General features: G+C 34.0%; 1 protein-coding gene across 3 annotated transcripts in view; it reads right to left on the reverse strand.

Annotated features, from left to right (window-relative positions):
- Positions 1-25,768, reverse strand: part of LOC148075108 (seizure protein 6 homolog) — a 51,914-nt gene that overhangs the window by 6,732 nt on the left and 19,414 nt on the right. For all 3 annotated transcript variants that reach the window (XM_087796436.1, XM_087796435.1, XM_087796438.1), the window contains exons 2-9: positions 24,736-25,074; positions 23,794-23,921; positions 15,615-15,804; positions 8,881-9,066; positions 8,102-8,270; positions 6,847-7,013; positions 5,263-5,457; positions 3,935-4,073 (exon numbers count right to left, since the gene is read on the reverse strand). In XM_087796436.1, coding sequence (XP_087652562.1) covers positions 3,935-4,073; positions 5,263-5,457; positions 6,847-7,013; positions 8,102-8,270; positions 8,881-9,066; positions 15,615-15,804; positions 23,794-23,921; positions 24,736-25,074 — 1,513 coding nt within the window. The remainder of the gene's footprint in view (positions 1-3,934; positions 4,074-5,262; positions 5,458-6,846; positions 7,014-8,101; positions 8,271-8,880; positions 9,067-15,614; positions 15,805-23,793; positions 23,922-24,735; positions 25,075-25,768) is intronic.

Here is a 25,768-nt window from a genome sequence, read left to right on the forward strand (position 1 = left end):
GTATCCCTTGTGTTGTCTCTGGGTCAAGGTCACCCGAAGGAATGAAAACAAATGTGTTTGTGGTATCCCTTGTGTTGTCTCTGGGTCAAGGTCACCCGAAGGAATGAAAACAAATGTGTTTGTGGTATCCCTTGTGATGTCCCTGGGTGAAGGTGACCCGAAGGCCCCAAAACAAATTTGTTTGATGTATGCCTTGTGTCGTTTCTGGGTCAAGGTGACCCGAAGGCACGAAAACAAATGTGTTTGTGGTATCCCTTGTGTTGTCTCTGGGTCAAGGCGACCCAAAGCCTCAAAACAAATGTGTTTGTGGTATCTCTGCGTTGTTTTTGGTTCAAGGTGACCTGAAGGCCCCAAAACAAGTGTGTTTGAGGTATCCCTTGTGTTGTCTCTGGGTTAGCTCCCTGCATTCCATAAATACATATGCAGAGGTGGAGGTCATTCACCTTGACCCAGAGACAACACAAGGGATACCACAAACATATTTGTTTTCGGGCCTCCGGGTCACCTTGACCCTGAGAAAACACAAGTGTTAGAGTGTTCTATAAACCAGAGAGAATACACAAACCTAAATAAACCTTAACACAAGAAAATAGACGATGTGCTGATGAAGCTTCACGAAGCATCGTCCACTAGATGTCACTCTCTGCTCTATAATCGTTTCACGAGTCTATTGAATCCTCGTATCATTTTTAAATCCGAGGGCGCCACCTACTGGCCTCTAAAAATATGACACTGCTTCATGAAGCTTCATCAACACATCACTATTTTTACATCCAAAAATCTGTCTTGTTAAGGTTTAAGTTTTGTGTTTTAATCACTATGAGTCTGAACAGGAAGTGTCACACAAACACAAGCCTTCATTCTTATCACCTCCATCAGAACAATCATGTGATCATTGTCTGATTTTTTATTTTTTATTCCAGGTGGACGCGCCTCTCAGTCTATTTTTAAACAACCTCTTTCTGTCTGAAATGAATTCATCAAACATAGCTTCAGGTATTCCACGCTCTGATAAGTACATTTCAATTTAATTTATCATTAATGATCATGAACGAGGTCAAAAATTCTGCGTTGAAAACGAAGAGACGTAGAAGTTCAAGGGTATAAAACAGACAGATGTTGGCGTCAGACGGTGGTTGTTGTCGGCTGTGATGCTCAAACAAGCAGCTCTCGCTGGTTCACGGAGCAAAATCAATCACAGACTTCAGTCGCTGACAATAATTGGATTCAGAGAAATTTGTGGAAAAACAATGTTGAGCCTGAAGACGCTCTCGGCGCGTCCTGCCAATTCATTACAGAGACGAGATCGAACCAGACTTTCTATTAATGTCTGAAGTTAAACAGAACCATGAGAAGATACTTGATGATTGGTCGTCACTGCTGTCACTCTGAACGTGTATCACATGATGATGGTTCTACTGTGGCTGTACTCATGGTTCTACTTTGGTAGATACGTTTTTTTTATTTAGTTTGAAAAAAACAACAACTTGTAAATAATTTGAATTTCAATAAATATAAGGATTAGAAAAATTTCATCTCAATAAAAAACGTTTTTAAAACTTTATTTTAACTTCAATAAAAAAAACGAAAAAAGCTTTTTGCATTCAAAATAAAAAAAACAACAACTTAATATTTATCACTTTTTTATTCAATTAAAATAAATTACTACGAAACTTGTATTTAAATTCAATTTTAAACTTTTTTTAATTAAAAAGGCGAATTCGATTTTAAAAGCACTTAAAAACTATATCACTTCAATAAAAAAAACACTACAAAACCTTTCCCACCTCAATAATGAAAAAAGACTTCAAAACTGGTTTTAATTAAAAAAAAAAAAAGACTTGGAAAACAGATGGTATTCAATAAAAATAACGATTTTAGAACTTTTTTCCCTGTAATAAATTCAAACTTCAACTTCAACACCTTTTTTACCCAAAAAATAAAACACTTTAAAATGTTCTTTTAATTAAATTTAAAAAAACTAGTTCAAAACATATTTTTCCTTCAATAATAAAAAACGGCTCAATTTAAATGACTTAACTTTTAAAAGAAAGTCTTTTAAAAAATGTTCCCTTCAGTAATTAAAAAAAAAGACTTAAAAAAAGAGTACAAAACCCCTTTCCCTTCATTAATAATTTAAAAAATACTTTTTAAAATATATTTTTAAAACTACAATAAAACTACAAAACATTTTTCCTTTTAATAACTATTTAAAAAAACAGCAAAAAATAGACTTTAAAACCATTTTCCCTTCAGTAATAAAGAAAATTAATTAAAAAACATTTCCAGTTCAATTAAATAAAAAAACGATGTCAAAAATACTGTCACTTCAATGTAAAAAACAAAACAAGTTTAAAATATGTTTTAATTGCAGTAACCTTTATTTGGAATAATATAATTAATGATAATGAAAGTAGATGAATGTTCATGTCGATACAATGACCTACAATGATGTCATTATTTAAGATAAGATAAGAAACAGAGATGAATGATGTCAACAATAATAAAGAGACTAAGAATATAAGAGTTAAACTGAATTTGAAGGTATTTGACGAGTGTTTGAAGAGCGACAAAAACACAAGAGATCATTAAGATATATTGAATTGACTGAGCAGTTAAAATCATTTCCTCACATAATGATTCCTCAATTTAAAAATAGAGGAGCCGACGATGAAAACTAAAAAAAAGTGTGTAGTTGTGAGTTTAAATACACACCGGAGCAACAACAGCAATTACTTATGTTGACAGCATCAGCGAGAGAGAGTCAGACGTCATTAATCAAAGTCTCTTCCAGTCAACAAGACGCAGGTGCTGCGAACACAAAACACTCCTTAATTTGCTGACATGAAACCAACCGAATCATCCTCAGACTTATCAGGCTCCGACACGGCGCCATGAGTTTGTTCTGCGCCCTCGACTCAGCACCGCAGTCGCACACAAACACACACACACACAAACACACACACACACACACACTCACACTGTGAGAGGCTGTGAGACTCCTGAACAAATCCTGCTGCAGCAAATTAACCTCCGTCTGAACTTAATCATCGCCGGCACTGAGCAGGTTTGTTGATTTGTGTGTTTTACACACACGTTACTTTATCTTCACGCCCTGATCCTCACTGTCTTGATGAGGAGATAAACATTTTATGATATCAGGGCCTGCAGAAGATTGAATGTTGAAACCTTGATCCATTTTTTTAAGCATTTCATTATTGTTTTGGATGATTCAATTCAATGATTTCTGTATTAAAAGGTATCATTTGTTGATAATTAAATTGATTATTTTGAGAATTTTTACACATTAAGTTTGATATTCAATTTCCCCAAATTCAAAAATAAACGTTCTAAATGTATATATTTTTTTTTTTAATTCACAGCCTTTTAAATTCAATAAAATAAAATAGGTATAATAGTACCTCAGACTAAATCAAACGATTACCGAGTTACTTAACCGAACTTTCAGCCAATCATGCGACGCACAGACGATCATGTGACGACAAAGAACACAAGCTCGGTACTCAATTGGTCATGTCTGGGGCACTATTATATTTTTTATATTGAATTTAAAACGCTATACATTAAAAAAAAATATTGAATGTAGACATTTTATTTTTTAATTATTGTTATTTGGTTATTTTAAATCTATGTGTATTTTATTTTGAAATTCAATTTTGAAATAATTCGATTTTCTTTTTTTAATTCATCTGTTAAAAAAGAAAAAAACAACATTTCAGTTCTAGAAACGATTGAATTTGGGTTATTAATAAATAATAAAATTCTTAAATATTATATATATATATATATATATTGAATTTGGGTTATTAATAAATAAAAAAAATCTTAAATTTTATATATATATATAAATCATAGTGACACATGTTGTCAGAAGTGGTTGAAGGGCACAATAAGAGAAGAAGTAAACACATACACTGTGATCTCCAGCATGATCCTCTTGTCCTCCTCCACATGGATCCCCCAGATACAGTCCTGGCCTTTATCGTAAGCCTCGGGCCAGTTTGGTGACAGAACCACTCCTGCAGCATCTGTGATCTCACCGCTGCAGACGGCTGCAACAAACACACCAGGATGGTCAATTATAACGTAGCGTCAAAATACTTATGAGACTTGAGTCACAACCGGAGGAAAACTATGGACGTAGATTTATGTCTTTATTATTCACTCACAACATTTGCTTTGATTTAAGAAAATATTTTATTTATTTTAAAAACAATTCAAATTGTTTATTTTCTTGGATTAATTTTTGCATTTAAGGCGACCCTTTTAAGATTTTATTATTAAGACACACATTTCTGACATAATATATCCTGAACACAAACAAGATTATTTAAATAAAAGAAGTATGTTTTATAAATAAAATTCAAATGCATGTTTTATCTCAACTTTAGTCTTAACTATGTTTTACTGCATTTAAAAGCCCTTTTTTTCCCTTTGACTGACAAGGTTTGACTGAAGTTAAGGTTTTTTGATTACAAATATTTTTGTTTTTTTGATTGGAAAACATTTTTTTTATTGAAAATATTTTTGTAATTGAATCAACCTTTTTTTACGATCAAAAATTGTTTTTGATTGAAGCAAATTTTATTAATTGAAGATTTCTTCAAAACTTTTTGGATTGAAATTCCTTTTTTTTTTCTATTAAACTTTTTTTGATTAAAGCGACCATTTTTATTTGAATGAAACATTTTTTTTAAATAATATATAAATCAAATATATATTATTTTATTCAAACATCTCTTTTTACTGAAGCAAAATCTACAGTTAAAGACAAAAATCTACCTTTGAGAGAACAAAAAAAATAACAAAAAATTAAGTACCTTAATCAAACACTTTAAACCCCATAAGGCATTTTCTGAAGGAATTGATGATTAAACTGTACTTTATTCACCTGATTTATGAAAAATGAACAAAGGTCACAGTATTAGATGTTTATTTCTTTCCTTATAACCTTTACCCGGAATTAATGGGCTTCACGAAGCTTCATGAAACAGTGTCATTATTTTCATCAGAGTCCAATATTTTACTTTAAAAATCAATTCTAATGAAACCTTAGATCATTTTTCAACTTAACCCTGTACTGAGTTGCTATAATTCTACTTCACTTTATTATTATTTTTAATAAAAATTCACTGACTATTACAGTCATATGTTACAGTTGAAGTACTTTGTGTTTTGCCCGACGACAGTAACTCGAGTTGATGTTTTCACATTCACAGTGGATTTAAATCTGCCACTGACCCCTGCAGGCCGGTTCCGTCTCGTTCCACTGAGCGTTGTCGGGGTCGATGCACTCGATGGTGACGGGTCCGTGCTCCAGGGTGTAGCCCAGGTCACAGGTGAACTCCACCACGGTGCCGACGGCCCACGTGAGGTCCGAGCTGCTCAGGTTACCGAACTTCACGAAGGGCTGGTAACAGTGTCCGGATGCGAAGGCTGCACAGAGGAATGTAGAATAAAAACTCATGGAATTGGTGGTTATTTAAGTCGACAACCCTATGGTCGGTGCCATCGAAATTTCGAAATGTTAAATAAACAAATGTTGAAACTTAGTTTGTTTTTAATTTAAATGTTGTTGTCATTTGTAGTTGTTTTTTTAATAATTTAATTTTATATCTTATTTATTTAAAGGTTCAATTTTTGGGGGGAACATTCGAATTCAGGAGTTTTATATATATATATAAACATACATATAAACATATATTTATTTCTAAAAATCGAATAGATTCTTAATTAAAAATGTAATTAAATAACATTTTTAAGCATAAAGTTGGATTTTCTAATTCCAATTATTTAAAAATAAATTGTATAAATTAAATATTTGAATGTTATCAAAAGCCTTTTCAATTCAATATAAAAATGTTGGTAGAAAGGTGCCAAACGGACTATACCAAAAGAGTATCGCTCTACTTCAGCCAATCATGCGACGAGAAGACGGTCATGTGACAAGGTGGAAGCACTGGCACGTCAAATCATCACGGCTGAATCCAAATGTTTTGTTGTCACTATTGTACCAACATTTTATATGGAATTGAAAAGGCTACAGATTTTTAAACATAGAAATTATAGAAAAGGACGTTTGAATTATTGAAATTAGAATGTACACTTCTGTGTAAAAAATATATATTATATATATTTTTTTAATGAATTAATTTATGTTAAAAAATCTTATTTTCATATAAAGTTTATCATTAGTTGTCTTAAATGGCTTAAAAAACGTTTCAATTATATGAAAAAAAAAAGAAGAAAGTTTAACATTAACTCTAAATTCTACCATGAAACATCAAGAAAGTACATATTATCTAATATACTGTGACTGAGAGTGTATTTCATGTTCTTTGTGAAGGTCAGTAACTTTCCAACTGACCATGAAAAACATGATTACAAATCATAACTTATCATGAAACAATAGAGGAAAACTTGAAGCAACACTAAGTAAGTAAATATGTAACATTTTGACATTTCTTTTCAGTTTATATTTTCTATAATCATGGTTTAATATTGAACCGTCATGACTCAGTAGAACTATCTGTATGTTATATTTACTTTGGTCTGTGAATGTGACCACCAAACTGCTTTATATTACTTCGTCAGAGTTTTTTTATACTGACCACAAGATCATTTTTATCTTGTTTCAAAAACAAATGCACACATGCTGTATTTGGCAATGGCGAAACAGAGAGGTCGCGACACTGAAATTGAACTATTCTGACACTAGGGGGAGCGACAGGTCAAATGTATTGCTCTTTTAAGAACGTCCTTGAAGCTGAAAAATGCATTCTTGACTTAAAAAAAAGAACGTTTCTAATAAATACATTTGTTTACCTTGGTACCTGAGGGCCACGCCCGTAGAAGTGCCGGAAGCGTCAGTGATGAGCTCGATCAGAAGATACCTGGAGCTGCTAATGAGACCCTCGTTCGGGAGATACTGGACCTCGTAGGAATCAAAGAGAGCGGAATCCTTGATGCTGTTCCCGTTCCTGATCACCAGCCTGGAGGACAGACGTCGAGCCAGAGTCAGAGCTTGACCTCTAACCCCAGACCTCGCTCTTGTTATGCACATGAGAGAAGGATTTAATGAGACCAGAATCTGAACTGAAGCAGAGTTTGAAGGTGAACGGATTCACACTCGGGTCGACACGACCTCCGCAGAACTGAGGTCATAACGACGACAGACGGCTGAAGAGAACGTTTCCTTTTAGAATATCTGTTTTATACAAGTCAGGATGATGTCTAAAGATAATCTAATCGGATTGTATCAGGATCAAACATTCAGTTTGTACATCATTTTAAGTAGGATCTGGAAAACTTTGATCCCAAAACTGGATTATCTTGATCCTTACATGGGGGTAAGATTTGAAGGTTGATTTCATGAAGGAAATGGGACAAAACTTAAAAATTGGTCAAATAATCAATTTGTATTATATTGTGTGAATACTTGTAAATATATTGTATAAGATAAAGTAGATAAAAAGTAGACATAGACCACCAATTATTCCTTGCACTATATTAAAGTTTAAAATAAAAATTTAAATAAATAGTTCAATGGTAAATAAAAATACCATGTACAAGTATATACATTTTTTTTTAAATAATTAAATTATAAAAAACAATGTATAATCCTTCATTTTTTTTAAATTACCCACACTGAATTTTTTATTAAGATGTGAATAATTTTATTTTTGTAAGTCATAATATAAATAATAGACAGAAATGTATCTTGTGGTTATTTGTGCCTTTTGTCTCAAAATAAATAAATTAAATAAAAGTCACCCAATTCCTGTTCGTTACATTGCTGTAAAGCCAACATCGTGATATATTTTTCCATTAGAGAATCTTAAAAGTGGTGTAACTGGATCAAATCCAATGTTGCTTTGAAAAAACCAACATAAACGTCGGATTAACAGATCCTGGAAAGCAAAAAATGTGATTTTCAAATACGGATCAATTTGAGCCCAAATCATTTTTTTTCAACTGGATAAGAGTCGTTTTTTCTTTGAAGTACAATTTAACGTAAAATCTTCCGTGTCGACAGCATCCCACGTCTTTACACCAACAGAAACCGGATTTATTTTCTCACCGGTCGTCGTCCTCGGCCAGCGACACCTTCTCAAAGTGCACATGTACCCTGTGGCCCTCAGGAGCCTCCAGCAGCCAGAGGCAGGTCAGGTTGTTGCTGTAGTTGTGCGGGAATCCCGGAGAGACGATGCGGCCGACGTCGACGTTCCTGATCAATCCCCCGCATGCTGCTGCAACACAGAAACCAGGAATACAAAACTATTTCTCTTGAAACTTGGATCCAATCTCTTAATCCTGATGGCTTTAATTAAACTCCAGTTCCAGTCCGCAGTGTCAGATAATCCATCGTCTTTTCAAAAAACTGTCGTCTCTACCGATCATTTCACCGAAAATAGTTTTGAGGAGTCACTGCTGCACAAGAATCTCTCTAAATATTTATATTTTTACAGTCGATAGCTCAAGAATATGTTAAAAATAACTGAAACAAAAGAGCAGGTTCATGGTAAAAGATTGTGTCACAGGCCCTTCAATCTATTCACTTTGGTGCTGCATTAAATTAGTTTGTTTTTGAGCATAAGACCGGAATTTTAACATAAATTGGATTTGCTCTTCTTCAGGTGTTATTCATTCTCTACATTCAGTAAGGGTTTGGTCGTTGTAGACAAAGATTATTTAATTATATACAAACGAATACATGATGGAGAGATAAATGAGTTATAGATAAAAAATCATAATGAACAATATTAAATAATTATCGTAACCAATACAAATGATTGGTTATAAAAGTCTAAGTTACTGGTAATAAAATCACATCATGACTTTCACTGATGGTGTCCTCACCGATGCATTGTGGTTCCTTGCCACTCCAGTAGGGGGTGCTTGCGTTGCGACAGGTGAGAACGACGGAGCCTTGCAACTTGTAGCCGGTCAGACAGGAGAAGAAGGCCTGACCTCCAGAGTGAAGGCTGCTCACGGAAACATCTCCATGAAGAGGCCGAGGAGGGAAGACGCAGCTTAAAACAAACGCTGGCGAGAGAAAGAAAATAAATCATTTTGAGAATTACGAATACAGTAGTAATATTCATTTGTAAAACGTGATTTAGACAGACAATAATACAATATAAGAATACATAGAATATAAAATAGTGTATTATGAACAAACATATATATTAAAAAAATATATATTAATGATTTTAAATAAATTACATTAATTCAATTATAAGTTAAGTCTGAAGTCATGACCTCTGGAAAGAACTATTTTTAATAAAGTGTTAAGTACCATTTGATCTATAAAGCACTTAAAAACAACTTACATTGACCAGTAAGTGCTGTACAAAGGAGTTAAAACAATCAATAAAACACATTCTAGCTTAAAAAATAAAATACAATAACACATCTTAAAACACATAAAACCATGACATAATTGAGTAGGAAGTAAGTTAGTAAGTAAGTAAGTAATATTTATAGAGTTATTTTCTAGACCAGGGTCACAAAGCGCTTAAACAATAAAAAAAATACTCAAAAAATATATAGAGCGAGAGATCGGTGCTTGGTTAAAAGCCAAAGTAAAACAAAACAAACACACCTACCTTGTTTTCATTTTTATTAAATAAATTGATATATATTTTCAAACAAATAACGTTTTAACTTGTGTTTTCAACCCCCATCCCCTCACTTTTATACTTCTGTACTGCGTTGTACTTTTGTTGTGTATTTTATCATATTTTGTTAAACATCTTTATTCTCTTTTGTTATTATTTATTTTAATACGTGCACAGAATGTTTAATCCTACCGTGACCTCGCTGCCATGACAACCCTCATTTCCTCACAGTAGAAGGAATAAAGGAATATCTTATTTGATTATATCTTTTGTGCGCTGGGATCAGTCAAGTCAATGAATTATACACTTTGGTTTAAAGACCGTCATCCATCTAATTGTACTTTGCCAGTTTTATTGTTCCCGGGACAGCTCGGCAGTAGAACTATTGATCGTGTCAGCGGAGAGAGATCCAGAGGAAACGAGAAGAGAGATTAAACAGGCCAGTAAATAAAGAGTTCACTGCGACCTGATAGTCTTCCTGCTCTTCTGATAGTCGTGATAAGACGAGCCGTGTTCCACTTTATTCCTCATTAGAGCAAAAACTTGCGGCTGATTCTGGAGATGGAGACGAAATGGTGAAAGTTCAGCCACGAAGAATGTTGTTCGATGCGAAAACAGGCTCTTGGCGGTCATAAATAATTCCCGGTGGATGTGCTAAAGTTCAGCCGAAGCTCTCAAGGAAACAACATAAATAAAATGTATCGTCATGAAAAAGAAAGAAGGACGAAGAAGGATGAGATGCAGGAGATTTTCGGGAAGAGAAGGAAGAAAATACACAATACAAAGAGTGACGAGTGGAGTAGAGACACAAGTAAGTACACAGTAAGTACACACAAGAGTAGACGATGGGTAACGACAACAAGAAAAGCTCTATTAGGATAATCTTAACTGAAGTAAATAATAGTAACCAGTACTTTTCTTACAGGCTCTAGGGCAGGGGTAGGGAACCTGGTCCAGAAAGAGCCGCAGTGGGTGCAGGTTTTCGTTCCAACCATTCAAGAGGACACATTTTATCCAATCAGGTGTCTTAGGAGTGTAATCAGTTGATTGTCAGTCTGGTGTTGCTTGTTCAGCTGAAACCTCATTGGTTAAACTGTACATGCTTGATCGGTTGGAACAAAAACCTGCACCCACTGCGGCTCTTTCTGGACCAGGTTCCCTACCCCTGCTCTAGGGTAAAGACTCAAGTGAATACATATACTAATATTGTACTAAACATGGTACAATTTAACATATCTCACTGCAATTTATGTGGTAATGGATCATGGCATTTGAAACCTAAAATATTGTAATTAATATTAAAACTTTTGATTAAAATGCTTGCAATTTGTGGCGCAGATTCTGATATAAAATCAAGCACAACACCAGGGCTGATGGAATCTCTCGTGTACTGGGTTGACCAGTGTTATACTAATCTTTGTTTTCCCAGGTTACACCAGGGGAATATAAATTAATTAAAAATATAAATAAATATATTAACAATATAAGAAGTATTGTTCTTCGGCTGTTAATGTCTCTTTACGGATTTGCATTTGTGGTGAACACAAGAGAAAGTATAGAAATAACATTGTAATAAAAAAAATAGAATAACATACAAAAAATATACAAAATAGGGCATATAGATAGAAAATAGAAAGCTGATGGCACCCTCAGTTAAAACAATGTGAGGCTTCGTTTAACAGATGTTTAAAGCGATATATAGTTAAGATAATGCGCCATCTAGTGGCCTCTTAAAACAAGTGCACTGTTTCATGAAGTTTCATCAATACATCACAGATAAAGTGATCTTATTTTATGTCGATGTACAAAACGAATCCAATCAAAATAGAGCTTTAAATATTAAAGATATTGATGGTTGGATTATGTTTGATTTATTATTACCTAATGAAGAAAATAACAAGATGGCGGAACTGGTCCCTGTACCTTGTGTTTATTCTATTTTGTAGCAGATAAAAAAAAAAATGAAAAAAAAAGATGCTCGATAAATATGAAAAACTTTATGAGGTTTATGGAATGCAAAAAAACTTCATGATTATAAGTCTGAAGGCTTGATGGACGGCAGTTTCCTTCGAGCCCTTTAAACAAGAGAAATTATATCTTAAAATCTCTAGTCTGTGAAACTTAAATACTGCTTTCGGTTCATTTTATGATCAAGCAGATGTTATCACAGGGTCAAGGTGACCCGAAAAAAAATGTATTTGTTTTATCCTCCCAGGCTTCCATAAATACAGTGGTAGTCTGAAAAGCAACCAAAGGGATAAAACAAATACATTTGTTTTTTTCAGGCCTTAGGGTCACTCTGACTCTGAGATAAGGCAAGGGTTAAAAATTTGAAAAATGGGATTTATCTTGCATTGTTAGGAGCAGAAAAGTCAATTTTCTTTGGTTCTTTTAAAGCCTGCTACAAATGTGGGAAACATAAAAATGCAAGATGTTGGTTTCCCTTAAGCCTTATGTAAATTAAATGAGAGAATACAGTTCACCTTATGATCATGCAGATATTTAAAAAGTCAACATTGGATTATTCCCTTATTATTCAGGAGCACAAAAATCCTTCATAGGAAAACACACTAGAAAACATGGTTTTATTTCTGTGTTTTGATTGAAAAAGCATCTTGTTTGTTTTTTAAAAAAAACCTCCTACACATAGTGAAAAAATTAAAAACGTCAGTTTTCCCATTCATGTTTTAAAATGAAAAAAAATAGAACGGAAGGTACACAGTCGCTGAACAGTCTGACGGCTGTCAAGCAGCAAAAAATGAATTCAAATCAGTTGTGTGGTGCAGACGCCGCTCTGGCCTGATTTCCCTGCAGTGCGAAGAAAGAAACCGTCAGACAAAAGCGGTTAAAACTAAAAGCAAAAAACAGCAACCAAATGAGCTGAGAGAAATCCTTGGACGCTTTATCTACTTTTTTCTAACCCTCATGATGATAAATAGCTGACGTGAAAGAGGGATGGATGAGAAGAGATGATGAGGAAAGAAAGAAACCATATAGTGTAAAAATGATTGCCTGGAAACTCAAAACGGTTCCCAGCAGTCGACGACAATTGAGTTTTTGATGACAGTTTTAACATAAATATATTCCCTCAGCGCCAACGCATGTTAGTTTTTATGTATTTGACTCAGCAGGTGTAGCTCATCGTCCTGCTGGTTCTATTTCCATAAGCTGTAAAAGTGTAGCTTCCACCTGATCAGCAGGGTGTCACTGGTGCACAAACACAAGACCATCATCGTTGGTTTGTAATGAGGTGAAGCTGCTCGGAGCTGATGCTAATGCCACAGTTTGCACGACCGACCCTCGAGCTCAAGCTCACGCATGAGGAAATGGCCTTGCTCAATGGAACGCGGATAACATGATCGACCATTTGAAACTAAGAGTCGCTCATCCGAGTTTTCCCCGGTGGTCTCGGAAATATAAAATATCCAGAACGACGTGATAATATTGAAGAAAGTCATTATTTGTAAAGCGCCTTTTTCTCAGACCAGGATCACAAAGCGCTCTAACAATAAAAAAAAATACATACTTGAAATACATTTTATAAATAAAGGCCAAGACAACACAAGACAAACATAGCCACAAGAAAATGAAGAACAAGCACATAAAAAAGGTCTTAAGATCGTTCCAAAGCTGAGGAGCAACAGCCTGGAAGGATTTCTCTCCTCTGGTCCTGGAGCTTGTTCAGGAACCATCAGTAGAATCTGATCCACAGACCTCAGAGCCCGAGCTGGGGTGTAAGGCTGGATCAGATCACTGATGTGATCTATGTCCCTACCCTGGCCAAAAACTTTTAGTCGTGTTCGAAAGAACAAGATCATGAAGACAAGTTTTCCTCGAAGGGTGTCTCTATTAGAGACCAGGTTAGGAGCCCAAACATACAGTGGAATCCTTGACACCTTCCTCTCGAGGTGAACCAGGGCAGGTCCAATTGGGAGGAGACCTCTGGGCAGACCCAGGGCATGTAGGACAGACTCCTCAGTATCCTCCCCAAAAACTCTTTTAGAAGTTCCGGGAGGATTGAATCCTGCTCGCGATGATACCGAATGACGTCCACTAATCATGACAAACTGCTTTGTAATGTCTTGCTCAACTTCAGTGAGGCCCCCGGGCGCACAGATTTTTTTAGGGGCCGAGACTAAAAATGACAGAAAAATGCCAACTAGCATGAAGACAGATGGTTTTTTAAGTGTTTTCTAATGAGGTTGATGTTGCAGTTGACGCTGCATTAGCCATGTGGGTTTTTTTTTAGACGTCTATTGATGTTGTGAGATTAAAGGAATCAAAGTCTAGTTTCACCAGCAGCGACAAGAGAGTAGGAGAGTCGAGCATGTCTGACTAATGAGGAAAACCCCCCAAAAAACACGTGTCCAGTCACAGAGAACAGAAAGATCAAAAGCTAATCAACTATAATTCAATTGTAGTTACCTGGGAGTAACCACGGTTCTATGAGTTCTTATAACAAAGTCTCTAACTGTTGTTTTTTTTTACAATAAATAGAAAACTGCCTAAATCCAGAATGGTCTATCTATCTATTTTGAATTAACATAGAATAGATTATTTGTAAATAATCGCAAAAATTAATAAAACAATCCAAATATTTTTTAAAGGAATGATTTGGTCAAATGACTGTCTGTGCGTCGCATGATTGGCTGAAAGTCCGATCAAGAAGCTTGATACTCTTTCGTTGTTGTCTGGTGGCAACTTTATATATGGAATTTAAAAGGTCAACCAATTTATAAAATATTTTTAAAAAAGAGAAGGATTTTTTATTATTATTATTATTATTATTAATGGAGATTTAATATCGAAATCTATGATCATCGTCATAATTCATTTAGAAAAAAAATCGATTTCTTAAATTAAAATATTAAAAATGAAACAAATTCAACCTTTATATATAAAAATGATTTAATTAAATTAATAGATAATAAAACAATAAATTCTGGAAATAGAAAGATCAAAAGCTAATCAACTATAATTGAATTGTAGTTACCTGGGAGTAACCACGGTTCTATGAGTTCTTATAACAAAATCTGTTTTTTTTACTAAAAATAAATAGAAAACTGCCTAAATACAGAATGGTCTATCTATCTATTTTGAATTATTATAGAATAGATTATTTGTAAATATCTGTCTTTTCCAATTCAATACGATTAAAACTGAGCAGGAAAAAAATCAAGCATCAAAACCAAGACATGGGATGTAAAACGATGTATTGTCTTGAATACACTTGGTCAAATTAAAAAAAATGTGGATTTTAAACCTAGAAAAACTTTTCCAAAATCATGTCAAGACAATAATCCAACTAGAAATACTATTGAATGGAATTCAAGATGGCTACGAACATCGTGGTTTAGAACACTGACAATACAAGTTCCCTGATTCTGATATTAAAATACTATCAAAAGATTTAAAGTGGAATTCCAAACAGAGAAAAAGGCCTTTGAAGGTAGTACATGCACAACTTATAAATACTTTAATTTAAACTTGCTTAGATTAACTTCACAAAATACATACCATAATAAACCACACAATAAACAAACCAAAGTACGACCAGGAAACTGCCTTATTTTTTAATTTATTTATTTTAATTCCTAAATAAGCCGAAAGGACAAATCAAAATTTGGAGTAGCTATCTTTGAGTTTTGTGTGTCCAGCAGAATTCTTGGAAGAAGTGGGATTTTAATATTACATGTACAAAATACTTGTCACCATTTGAACAATTCTTAGACCTTGAGTGCTTCACTTAAAACTAGGCGAGTGAGCTGAATTGTAGGGAGAGCAGGAACTAATCTTAAAAGTGCCGGAAAATGAGAAAAAAAAGAAAATAAACTGATCATTTCCCTTAAAGATTAAGGAGCTTTCACCACAATATCCTACGCCCCACGAGTGTTCCTCAACACCTGAAGATCTGCTGCTGTGTCGGTTGATAAGATAAGAAGAAGACGACGAGCGATGGTGCCACACACACACCTTGATATCTGAGGAGAAGTGAGCCGCTCTGGTTTCTGCTGCTGTAGAAATGGATGTAGATCTGGTTGCCGTGGCTTCGGACCACCAGCCCTCTCATCAGGATGGACTCGTTGGCCAGCACCAGCTTCTCTCGGAGTCCAATCTCCTCGAATATGACGTGGTCTCCCTTGGCAAGATTCACACTCATCACCTGGTTGGAGACAGAAACCATCAGAAGGTCAAACTATTGTATAATAACACATTTTAACCGACAAATACATACAACCTTACGATTACTGGAAGACAGACACAAACAATGTTCAAAATAATGAATGATAAAAAGAAATAATGTTCTAGTCTTTCTCTCCAAGATGCAGTAAGTCATCTTGACGAAATTTTGAAGTTATTACTTTATAAAGTTCTCCCTCGTCTGGGCGAACGAGAGGTTACGATAGCAGAGTCTATTATCACGTAATAATGGCTTCACTTCTCCAGCCAGCTGTGATCACGACCCACTTTGTTTATACAACGTGTCCCATAGAGGTGGATACTTCTGGGATTAATGACGTGCCGTGACAAACCTCCATGTTAAACACTGTTTAATCTCCAGAAAAACAAAGTGTTTTCAGTGGGCGGGGCTTAAGATCATTTTCTAATGTAAATATTTAAATGAAAAGAGAGTTTTGTATAAACAGACACATATACTGATGAGACAATAATGTCCAAGATCTACTTAAATTTTAACGTTTACATTTTTTAATTTTTATTATTTAAATGTTATTATCCTAAGCACGTAATTTTTAATTCCATAAACTCTATAATAAAATGTGTAATCTGTTGTTTTGTTATTGTTTTTGCAAAAATTAATAAAACAATCCAAATATATTTTAAAGGAATGATTTGATCACATGACTGTCTGTTCGTTGCACGATTGGCTGAAAGTTCTTAGTAGCTTGATACTCTTTTGTTGTCGTCTGGTGGCAACATTTTATATTGAATTTAAAAGGTTATACATTTAAAAAATATTTTTAAAAAGAAAAGATTTTTTTTTTTAATTATTAATATTAATGGAAATTTAATATCAAACTCTATGATCATCATCATCATTCATTTAGAAAAAAAATCTATTTCTTAAATTAAATTATTAAAAATGAAACAAATTCAACCTATATATATAAAAATTATTTAATTAAATTATTAAATAATAAAACAATAAGTTCTACCTTTAAATATAGAAATTATCCAATTAAATAATTGCCCAAAAAAAATAGTCTGTGTACATTCATTCAATATTCATTTTTGAAACTCAAATCAAAAAACGAATTCGGCCTTTTTTTTATATTTTCACTCTTCAAACATAAATTCATAATCAAATTTAATGGCATCTTTAAAAAATATATCTATATTTTTTCGGAAAAGGCCTGGAAAGGTACACTTAAACAAACATTGCAATAAAAAAAAGAAAGTTCCAACATTAAAAAAGGTTTAATTAAACTATATAATATGATATACTTCTATAGAATAATTCCAAAACATTTAGTCAAGTTTCTTCTTCTGTGCAACAACAAATATAAAGTCGTACTTTTCAGTTGTTGTTCCCGAAAATAGATGAACATTCAGTCTGCAGAGGAGCAGAATTTTTATCCCTGCACATTATAATTAACCTTTATAAGAAATATTTATCCAAAATGTAACTTTAAAAATCTTCCAAAACGCTGAAAGGGTCCTGGAGTAATGGGGCAGCATCAGCACATTAAACCTTCTGAGAAGATAGTTGCTTCCTAATCAATCTGTGGCATCAGCGAGAGGCGGCGAAGATAGAAGCGAAGATAGAAGTGCGTGTTATCGAACTGAGGAGGAGGAGAGTCGCTCGGATGAAGGAGTGTATCGACCCGGAGGTCGATTGATGCACCGTCCACGGCAAACCTTGACTGACGGTTGTTTGTTCTCCGTTTGAAGGTCCCTCTGTGACGCCATCTTTGATCTTCTCTATTAGTATCCGAGCAGAAGCGTGACTTGTTGTCATCTCGCGACCGTAATTACCGACCTCAGCGCCAGAGCTCTCTGTTGTCGATGTCGCTGTGTGACCTCACGAGCCAAGCATCTGGGAACCATAACTATGATGTAGGGAGGTTATCAAGTGTTATTAAAAAGATGGACACGAATAGCAACGGAAAAGATGAATCATTCTCCTGATGTAGGGCAAGTCAAGGTCGTATTCCAGTCCGAGTAAATATCTAGAACTGCAAGTGTGTAGCTCAAATATGTTGTCAAAACCTTTGTGTATATATATTGATATATACTGTTTATATGGTATATATATATATATATACTGTATATATACAGTATATATATACAGTATATATATATAAATGCTTAATATATAGATATTTGTATACTATATCATGTTATAATTATATATATATATTTATATTATATATAAACATACGTATCTAGTATCTTTTTTTTAACTTTTATTATGTTTCTATATTTATGACGATATGTCATGAACTGAAAATATGTTAAAAGGTTTAGAGAAAATATATAATAAATATATAGTATTTCTACTACGTCCTACTTTTTGGAATGACAGTGTTTTTTACGTTTTTTTGGCTGCATTTCTTTTGTTTTTCTTTCTTTTGTATGTACCACAATAAGTACCCTTTTTTTTTTATTCATTCATACTTACATTTTTCCCACAAACGTGTAATTATTAGTAGAGAATTTGTCTAAAACTAGTCTTAATTGACTCTTTTTACATCAAGACAAACAAAATAATGAAAGTTTATCAGTGTCTAGAGAATGAAAAAAAAAAATTAATAATATATTTAAGTATTACTTGATAAATTGTTAATTTTTTTTTCTCCATTGTGTGTAGTGTTTTATTCAGCTATATTTACCGTCAAGTTTGTAATGAAGCTGGTTGAGTGACGGCATCAGTTAAAGGCCATACAAGTGAATAAAGGAACCTTCATAAAACTTCATGGTACGAAACTAAAATCCAATCTTCTCTTCATTGCTCAATGTCAATATTTCCAGACCATGTCACACAAGCTATTTCCAAGTCTGTGCAGTTACTTCACGCTCGACTGGAACAATGTTCACAGAACTAGATTCTCGAGACAAGTGACTGTAAAAAAAATTACTGGATAATAAACAGATAATAACACGATATCAGGGTTAACAATTATTGGGCAATCCTCTTTTAATTCATATCAACAAATAACAATAAACACATTTACCTGAAAAATGATTGTCTGAAAATCAAAGTATATAAATATTCATGTTAATATAGTCAGTGTTTAAGATAAGATAAGGAAAACAGTCTGCTGGTATTATTAAACCAATATTTTAAATATGAAGTTAAAAGGCTGTAAACTATACTTAACTTTAATTATTTGAAACGTAATATTAAACTGTATGTGTAAAAAATACATTATCATTCATTTAGAAAATATTCTATTTTTTTTTATTCAATTATACAGTGAAAGTATAAGTATAACCTTTCAACCTAATCAATGCTTAAAAAAACAACATTTTAATTATAAAGAAAACTCTAACTTCCAACATGTAAATGTTTTATTAAACCACATAATCATTAGATGCCACTGATATACTCTTAATTTATATTATTTATTAGATTTAAAAAAAACATATTTACATATTTATCTCAACCTAATGCATGTATTTTAGTGAGCTATAAAGAAGTCAGTGGTTAAGATAAGATAAGGAATAGAGATGATGGATGTCAACTATTATACAGATATTATAATAAGAGTAAAACTGAGGTTCAAGTTTAATATTCCCCCGTTTGGTAAATAGAAAATGAGTTCGACTAAGAGTGATAAAGTATTTTTGGCCCCTTGTGTGACTGCGTTTGACAAGCAGTTGCATTAGGAAATAAATTGGAAAATAAATCAAATTCAATTCAATTAACTTACAATTACGCCCCTGAGTCACATGACTTCTGCGAGCACTCACTGGGGTTATCTCCGGCATTTCAACGTCTACAATCTTGTATCTGCGCCACTGAGCCGAGTTTAATCAACGTCTCTATCGGTTAAATTAAAAATCCAACATGTCCTCCTGACACAGACCTTTAGATCCTCCCCTGATGTCCTCCAGCACTTGTCCAATACAATTTGAGGCCAACAATTGTTCATAAGTCAATCTCTGGAGGGAACGCTTTCAATTTCGCTCAGACACGCTGACAAGACATTTAGGCCATTTAAAAAAAAAGAGAAAAAAGCTGGTAAACAAGTGAAGGTCAGATAATCCATGAAGCTCTTGCCAGTCTCACGTGTTGATGAGAGTGCATTGATTCAATACACTGATGGGATTTGTCCTGTCGTCTGCTTTATTTTGATGCTCCTCCCTCTTCTGTCCCTCAAGTCTTTTCTGGAGCTAAAGCTGCTGTTTAGCTGTTCTTTCCCGTGTTTAGAATCACATTTTGTCAATTCATTTTTGAACTTGACCCGTCATTGTTCAACTCATCATGAGGTATTTGACCGAAAAATCAACTAAAAAAAGAACTCTACACTGGGGAAATAAATTCAAACCATATATTAAATACTAATTGAAGAGGATTCCTGGAATTTTGGGTACTGGTACTTTTGTTAATTGCAAGGGGGCGGAATGGGGGGTAGAAGAACCCCATGAAAATGCAAATGTATCCGATTTAAATGAAACTAAAGGTTTTTAAAAATGATCATGTTGACCATAATAAACTCTCAGGGACGGTTGTAGGCGGATGGTCAACTCAATCAGGTCAAGGGAAAGGTGGCTCAAGGGGGGCAGAAGACCCCCCATGAAAATTCAAATACTAAATACCAATTTGATAGAAATAAAATATCCTGAAGATGACCATGTTGTTCACTAACCTATCAGTTAAGGTTTAAGGGGGGAAGTCAAAGGTCAACTCCGTCAGGTGTAGGAAAAACATTTTTTAAGGCGGGCGGAAATGACCCCCTTGAAAAATTCAAATATGTCAAATTTTAATTAATTTTAAAACATATTTAAAACATGATAAATAAGGTTGAGTTTCATAATTTCAACAACCTTTGTTCATTTTAAGGGCGCGGTAAAGGGGGCAGACGACCCCCATGAAAATTCAAATAAGTCCCATTTTAAGGAGACGAAATATTTTAAAATTGTATAGTTAAAAAGTGTAGATTACTGACTTACCAGTGAAGGTTTCAACCCCAACAGGTCAAGGAAAGGGGGCAGAAGACCCCTATTAAAATATGTCCAATTTGAATGAGAAGTTAATTACAACCTATTTACCCCATGCAATGTAAACTATATTTAACACATAATAAATACGGATAATTTGAATAATTTCAGCCGCTTTTGTTAATTGTAAGGGGGCGTAAAAACTGACCTATCAGTGAAGGTCTTTAGGGGGGAGTCAACTCCTTTTGGTCAAGGAAAGGGGGGAAGGGTATCATAGGGGGCAGAAGAACCCTTTTAAAATTAAAATGTCCAATTTGAATTAAATTCAATCTATATTTACTTTATATTAAATAAGGTAGAACTCCTTTCCGCTCCTTTTTATAATCGTAAGGGGGAACAATAATAAGGGGGCACAAGGGACCCCCCTGAAAATTGCTATACGTCCGATCTTGATTGAATTTATAATACATTTCTAACATAACAAAGGAGTAAGTCAGATTTTGAGCACCTTTTGATAATGATGACGGGGCAGAAAATGTGCCTGAATTTCCTCTTGTTGGGTTATTTTGTTTTCAAATGATTTTATTTACTCCTACCTTTCAGCTGTGAATGTATAGCAGCCTCTTTCATTCAGATTTATTGATCAATACATCACTGATCGACTAATAAACTCTCATGAACATCTCCATTTTTTTGAATATGAGTTTCTAAAATTCAAAGCGAGCACTAAGAGAGGCACACTTGGACCTTCCGAGTGCAAAACCGCCGACCTAATGGGATTTTCACGCGCCATCATCTCCGGGGTTCACAGAGAATAAATTGAAAAAGAGAAAATATCTGCAGTGAGCAGCACTTGAGTTGGTCGGAAGGGATCAGTGGATTGAGATGTTGAAAAAAGAGAAAGAAACTAGAAAATTCAACTAAGGGAGAGTCTCTGAAAAAAAGAAACACAAGGAGCAGATGGTGGACAACACCAGGGGGCGCCGGGGAAGTTGTCAGGTCGGACTGAGTCATGATTTCTGCCGCGACATTCGGGTTAGAAGGTCAGACGATGGACGACATGAACACATGGTTGCATCCTGTCTTGGAGATGTTATCACTCGTCTACTTTTCTTTCTATGCTTTTATTTCACTATGTAGATCATCTGTAGATCTTTTCTTATATATTTTATTTTGCCTCTATTCATCAAGTTAGATTTCGTTAAAGATCCCATGATCCTTTGCACATGTTATACATAATGTGCTAAACTTTCTGACGTCAGAGCGACTGGAGTGTAAACTAATATGGTAGAAAAAAGAAGTGTCTCATTTTAAAAACGACACCCCCATAAAACATTATTGTTTTGTATTTTGACAATATCTGAACCAAATATTGAATGGTTGAATTTATTCAAATGTTTTATTTAAGAATCTACATATTTTTTTAAATAATTAAATTCAATTGTTTGTGTATTTAAATGTTGAATTTGTCTTTATTCAGTAATTTAATTTAAATATTTGTCTGTAAAACCCTCGTGCTATCTCAAGGTCAAGGTGACCCAAAAGCCCGTACACCTGGCCCAGAGACAACACAAGGGATAAAATAAACATATTTGTTTTCGGGCGTTTTTTGGGTGGCCTTGACCCTGAGATAAGGGTTTACATACAAATATTTAAATAACATTACTAGGATTTAAACAAAGGTTAACTTAGTTTTATACAATTATAACATATGAACAACTGTTTTATGTTGAATTTAAAAGGCTACAATTAAAAAAAAAAAATTAAATAATAATTTTATAACTTTTTTAGTTATTAGAGTGAGAACATGGACATGCAGGTTTAGAACATCGGGAAAAAAGAGAAAATTCTCACATTTGAAATGTTAAATTTAACCAATCAATATTGTGATGAAACTGATATACTTCCATTAAAAAATATATAAACATGAATATATAGTGAAATGTATCCGTCTCGTCATATTCTTTGCCATTAATGTACTAATGAAAATTTCTTGCAGCCAGACGTGGCGAGTTGAGCTATTGCTCACCTGATAAATCAGAGCATCTGGAAGGTCAACCTGTAATGGCTGCTGTATATTTTATGAGCAGCTGGCAGCAAAGAGAGTTAATCATATGAACGAGGAGAATTTCAGGTGGACAGAAGGACACCACTTAAATCATCACAAAAAAAAAAAAAAAAAAAAAAAGGGAGATGCACTTTGACGACACTGGAAGGCCAGAAAGAGGAGATTGCCCATCATCATCATTTGAGGCTCCCGCTGTTGTCGAGCGGCCAGACACATTTGTGGAGGTGACTTTGGCAGCTACAGTGGGTTTTAATAACTGCCTCAGGCTCTTCACTTACTCACATCACCTTCATTCTGATCACAACTGATACATTTATCAACATATTTGCTCAAAAATCAACCTGTGACTTTATATTTATAAACCGAGGATTGGGATTTTTGACACTGAATTTTCCAACAATGTTTTTCTGCAACACGAAGGATTTGAATCCAGTACATCACACACACAAATGCACGCACACACGCACACACACACACACACACACACACACACACACACACACGTACACATTTCTGCCTAGATTGTGTAAGGGTTGAAGTTTATATCATTGTCTGTTAAAGAACCAATCCGTGGTTTAAAAATGAATATTTTGGCTCCCCCTAGTTTCAGAAAGGTGCATGATGCAAATCTCTCTGATCATCATTACATTTTTTTTCATAATGAAGGAGAAAAATCACTTATTTATCTGTATTTACTCTAGTATTTACGTCAGACTTAACCCCATGTTTCTGTCGGACCAGGATGCTGTGGCTCAAGAAAACTTAAAAATCATCAAGATTACAATATCATGTATATTTCCATAAAAAAAACAGTTTTTTTAATCAATAAATGATCCAAAATCTAAGGTGAAAAAAAAAAGAATGAATCTAGTATTATCAGTATGCAATGATATGAGTACTCAACTTGACTTCTACACATACATGAAATGAAAAAAACATCCACGAAAGCAGGGATTGTACCTGGACTTCCACTCCAAATCCCATGTAGGCTGAGATCTTGTAGCTGCAGTTTGCTGAGGAGAGTAAACTGGACTGTGACGACGCGTTGATGAATCCTTGTTGAGCGGTCAGGCTGATCTGACAGGACACTGCAAGAAACAAAACAATAAAACAGTAAATTGATACTTTTCTTTCTTTTAATTATTTACCTTATTTTAATTTTTTAATGAAGAAAGAAAATCCAGAAAGAAATCCAAAAATATTATACATTACAAATATACAAATAAAAATAAATAATAAAAAAAATATATATATATATATTATAGAACGATATTAATTATTATTTTTCAATAATCCAATTTTGAAGTATGTTAAGATATACAAATTTGGTATAAATATATATATATATACTGTATATATATATATATATATACTCTTTTCTACATCAATCTGTCAATTCACCCTCCCAGCCAGTCACAGCAGTAGGCCATCAACACTGAGTCTGGTTCTGCTTGAGGTTTCTGCCTTTTAAAACGAAGTTTTTCCTCGCCACTGTTAGTCACTCATTTCTCATTCGCTGTTTTTCTTTTCTCCAATATAGTCTCACTTAAACATTAAAGTGTCTTAAGATAATTCTGTGATGGTAATAACACTTTAAATACAATGTTATTTAATTAAATTATTTAACACACAAACACACACAAACACGCACACACATTGCTGCCTAGATTGTGTATTGATTGAAGTTGATCTGATTGTCTGTTAAAGACCCAATCCGTAGTTTAAAAATGAATGTTTTGGCTCCCTCTATTTTCAGAAAGGTGCAACTGCAATGTGATTTAGTTAAAATATACATATAGTTTATCTACTTTATTTTAGCTACTAAATGACTTACAACAATATAAGAACTAGCTACTTTTTATGAGCATGAAACAATTCTTATTGTGGAGTCTGCTGTGTTACCTGGACTCTTCATGGTCCGGTCAACAGTTCTGGATCCTTCGATCCCATCGCTCGCCTGATCCTTCAGAGCCTTTGTGGTTTCAAGCCGCGTTGCAGCGATAGTTCTCTCGCTGGAGATTCCAACATCTGAGGCTTTGACTCTGAGATCCTGAGACCAAGATCTCGATCCTCCTGCCAGGTTCTGATCCCGAGAGTCCATCCAGACCTGCTCCTTGTAGAGCTCGTGGTGATCCGGGATGTGGGAGGGTCGGGCAGTGGTGATGGCAGGAAGACTACGGTCCTGGGCTGTAGGATACTGGCTCTCAACACGAGGGGTGACGGAGCCACCATCCTCGGAGGCTGAGTTAAAAAAGAACAAATCAGGATCGTCAGAGTAGAACATAAGGCTTTACAAACTGGCTCAGAATTAAACTCTAGCATCAAACAAACATCCTTCTTCTGACGCAAATCTGTAATTTCTCTGTGTTACGACAAAACATAGCCCAACATTATGTCTGTTTCTGAGCGTTTTTATTTATTTTTATTTTTTTATGCAATAGTTTCTGTATTGAAAGGTTGACTATCTGTTGTGTTATAATGTTTTTAATGTTGTTTTAATTAAAATTCGAAATTAAATTATAATTTTTCAACACATGTTTGATATCTAATTTCAATAAATCTGAAATACATTTTCTACATTTTTATTTCTTCTATTTGTAGCCTTTTAAATACAATATAAAAACGTTGTTATTATAATAAAAACATTAATTGTTTTTTTAAACACATAGTGTTTGATATTCTAATTGAAATAACTTGAAAATAAATGTTCTGAATTCAATATTTTTTAACTGGTAGCCTTTTAAATTAAAAAAAAGAAATTCTGGGCAGTATGATATAAATATTTTAATTCTGAATTTAATAATAATAATAATAATAATAATAATAATAAAAAACAAAAAAAGCACAATGTATTTCGGGAAGTTTTAATTTATTCAATTATTCCAAATGATGAAACACGCCTTAAAAAAACAACTATTTCGTTTAAAAAATGTAA

The sequence above is a fragment of the Callionymus lyra genome, chromosome 7 (genome assembly GCF_982586985.1).
Source record: "Callionymus lyra chromosome 7, fCalLyr1.hap1.1, whole genome shotgun sequence".
NCBI classification, from domain to species: Eukaryota; Metazoa; Chordata; class Actinopteri; order Syngnathiformes; family Callionymidae; genus Callionymus; species Callionymus lyra.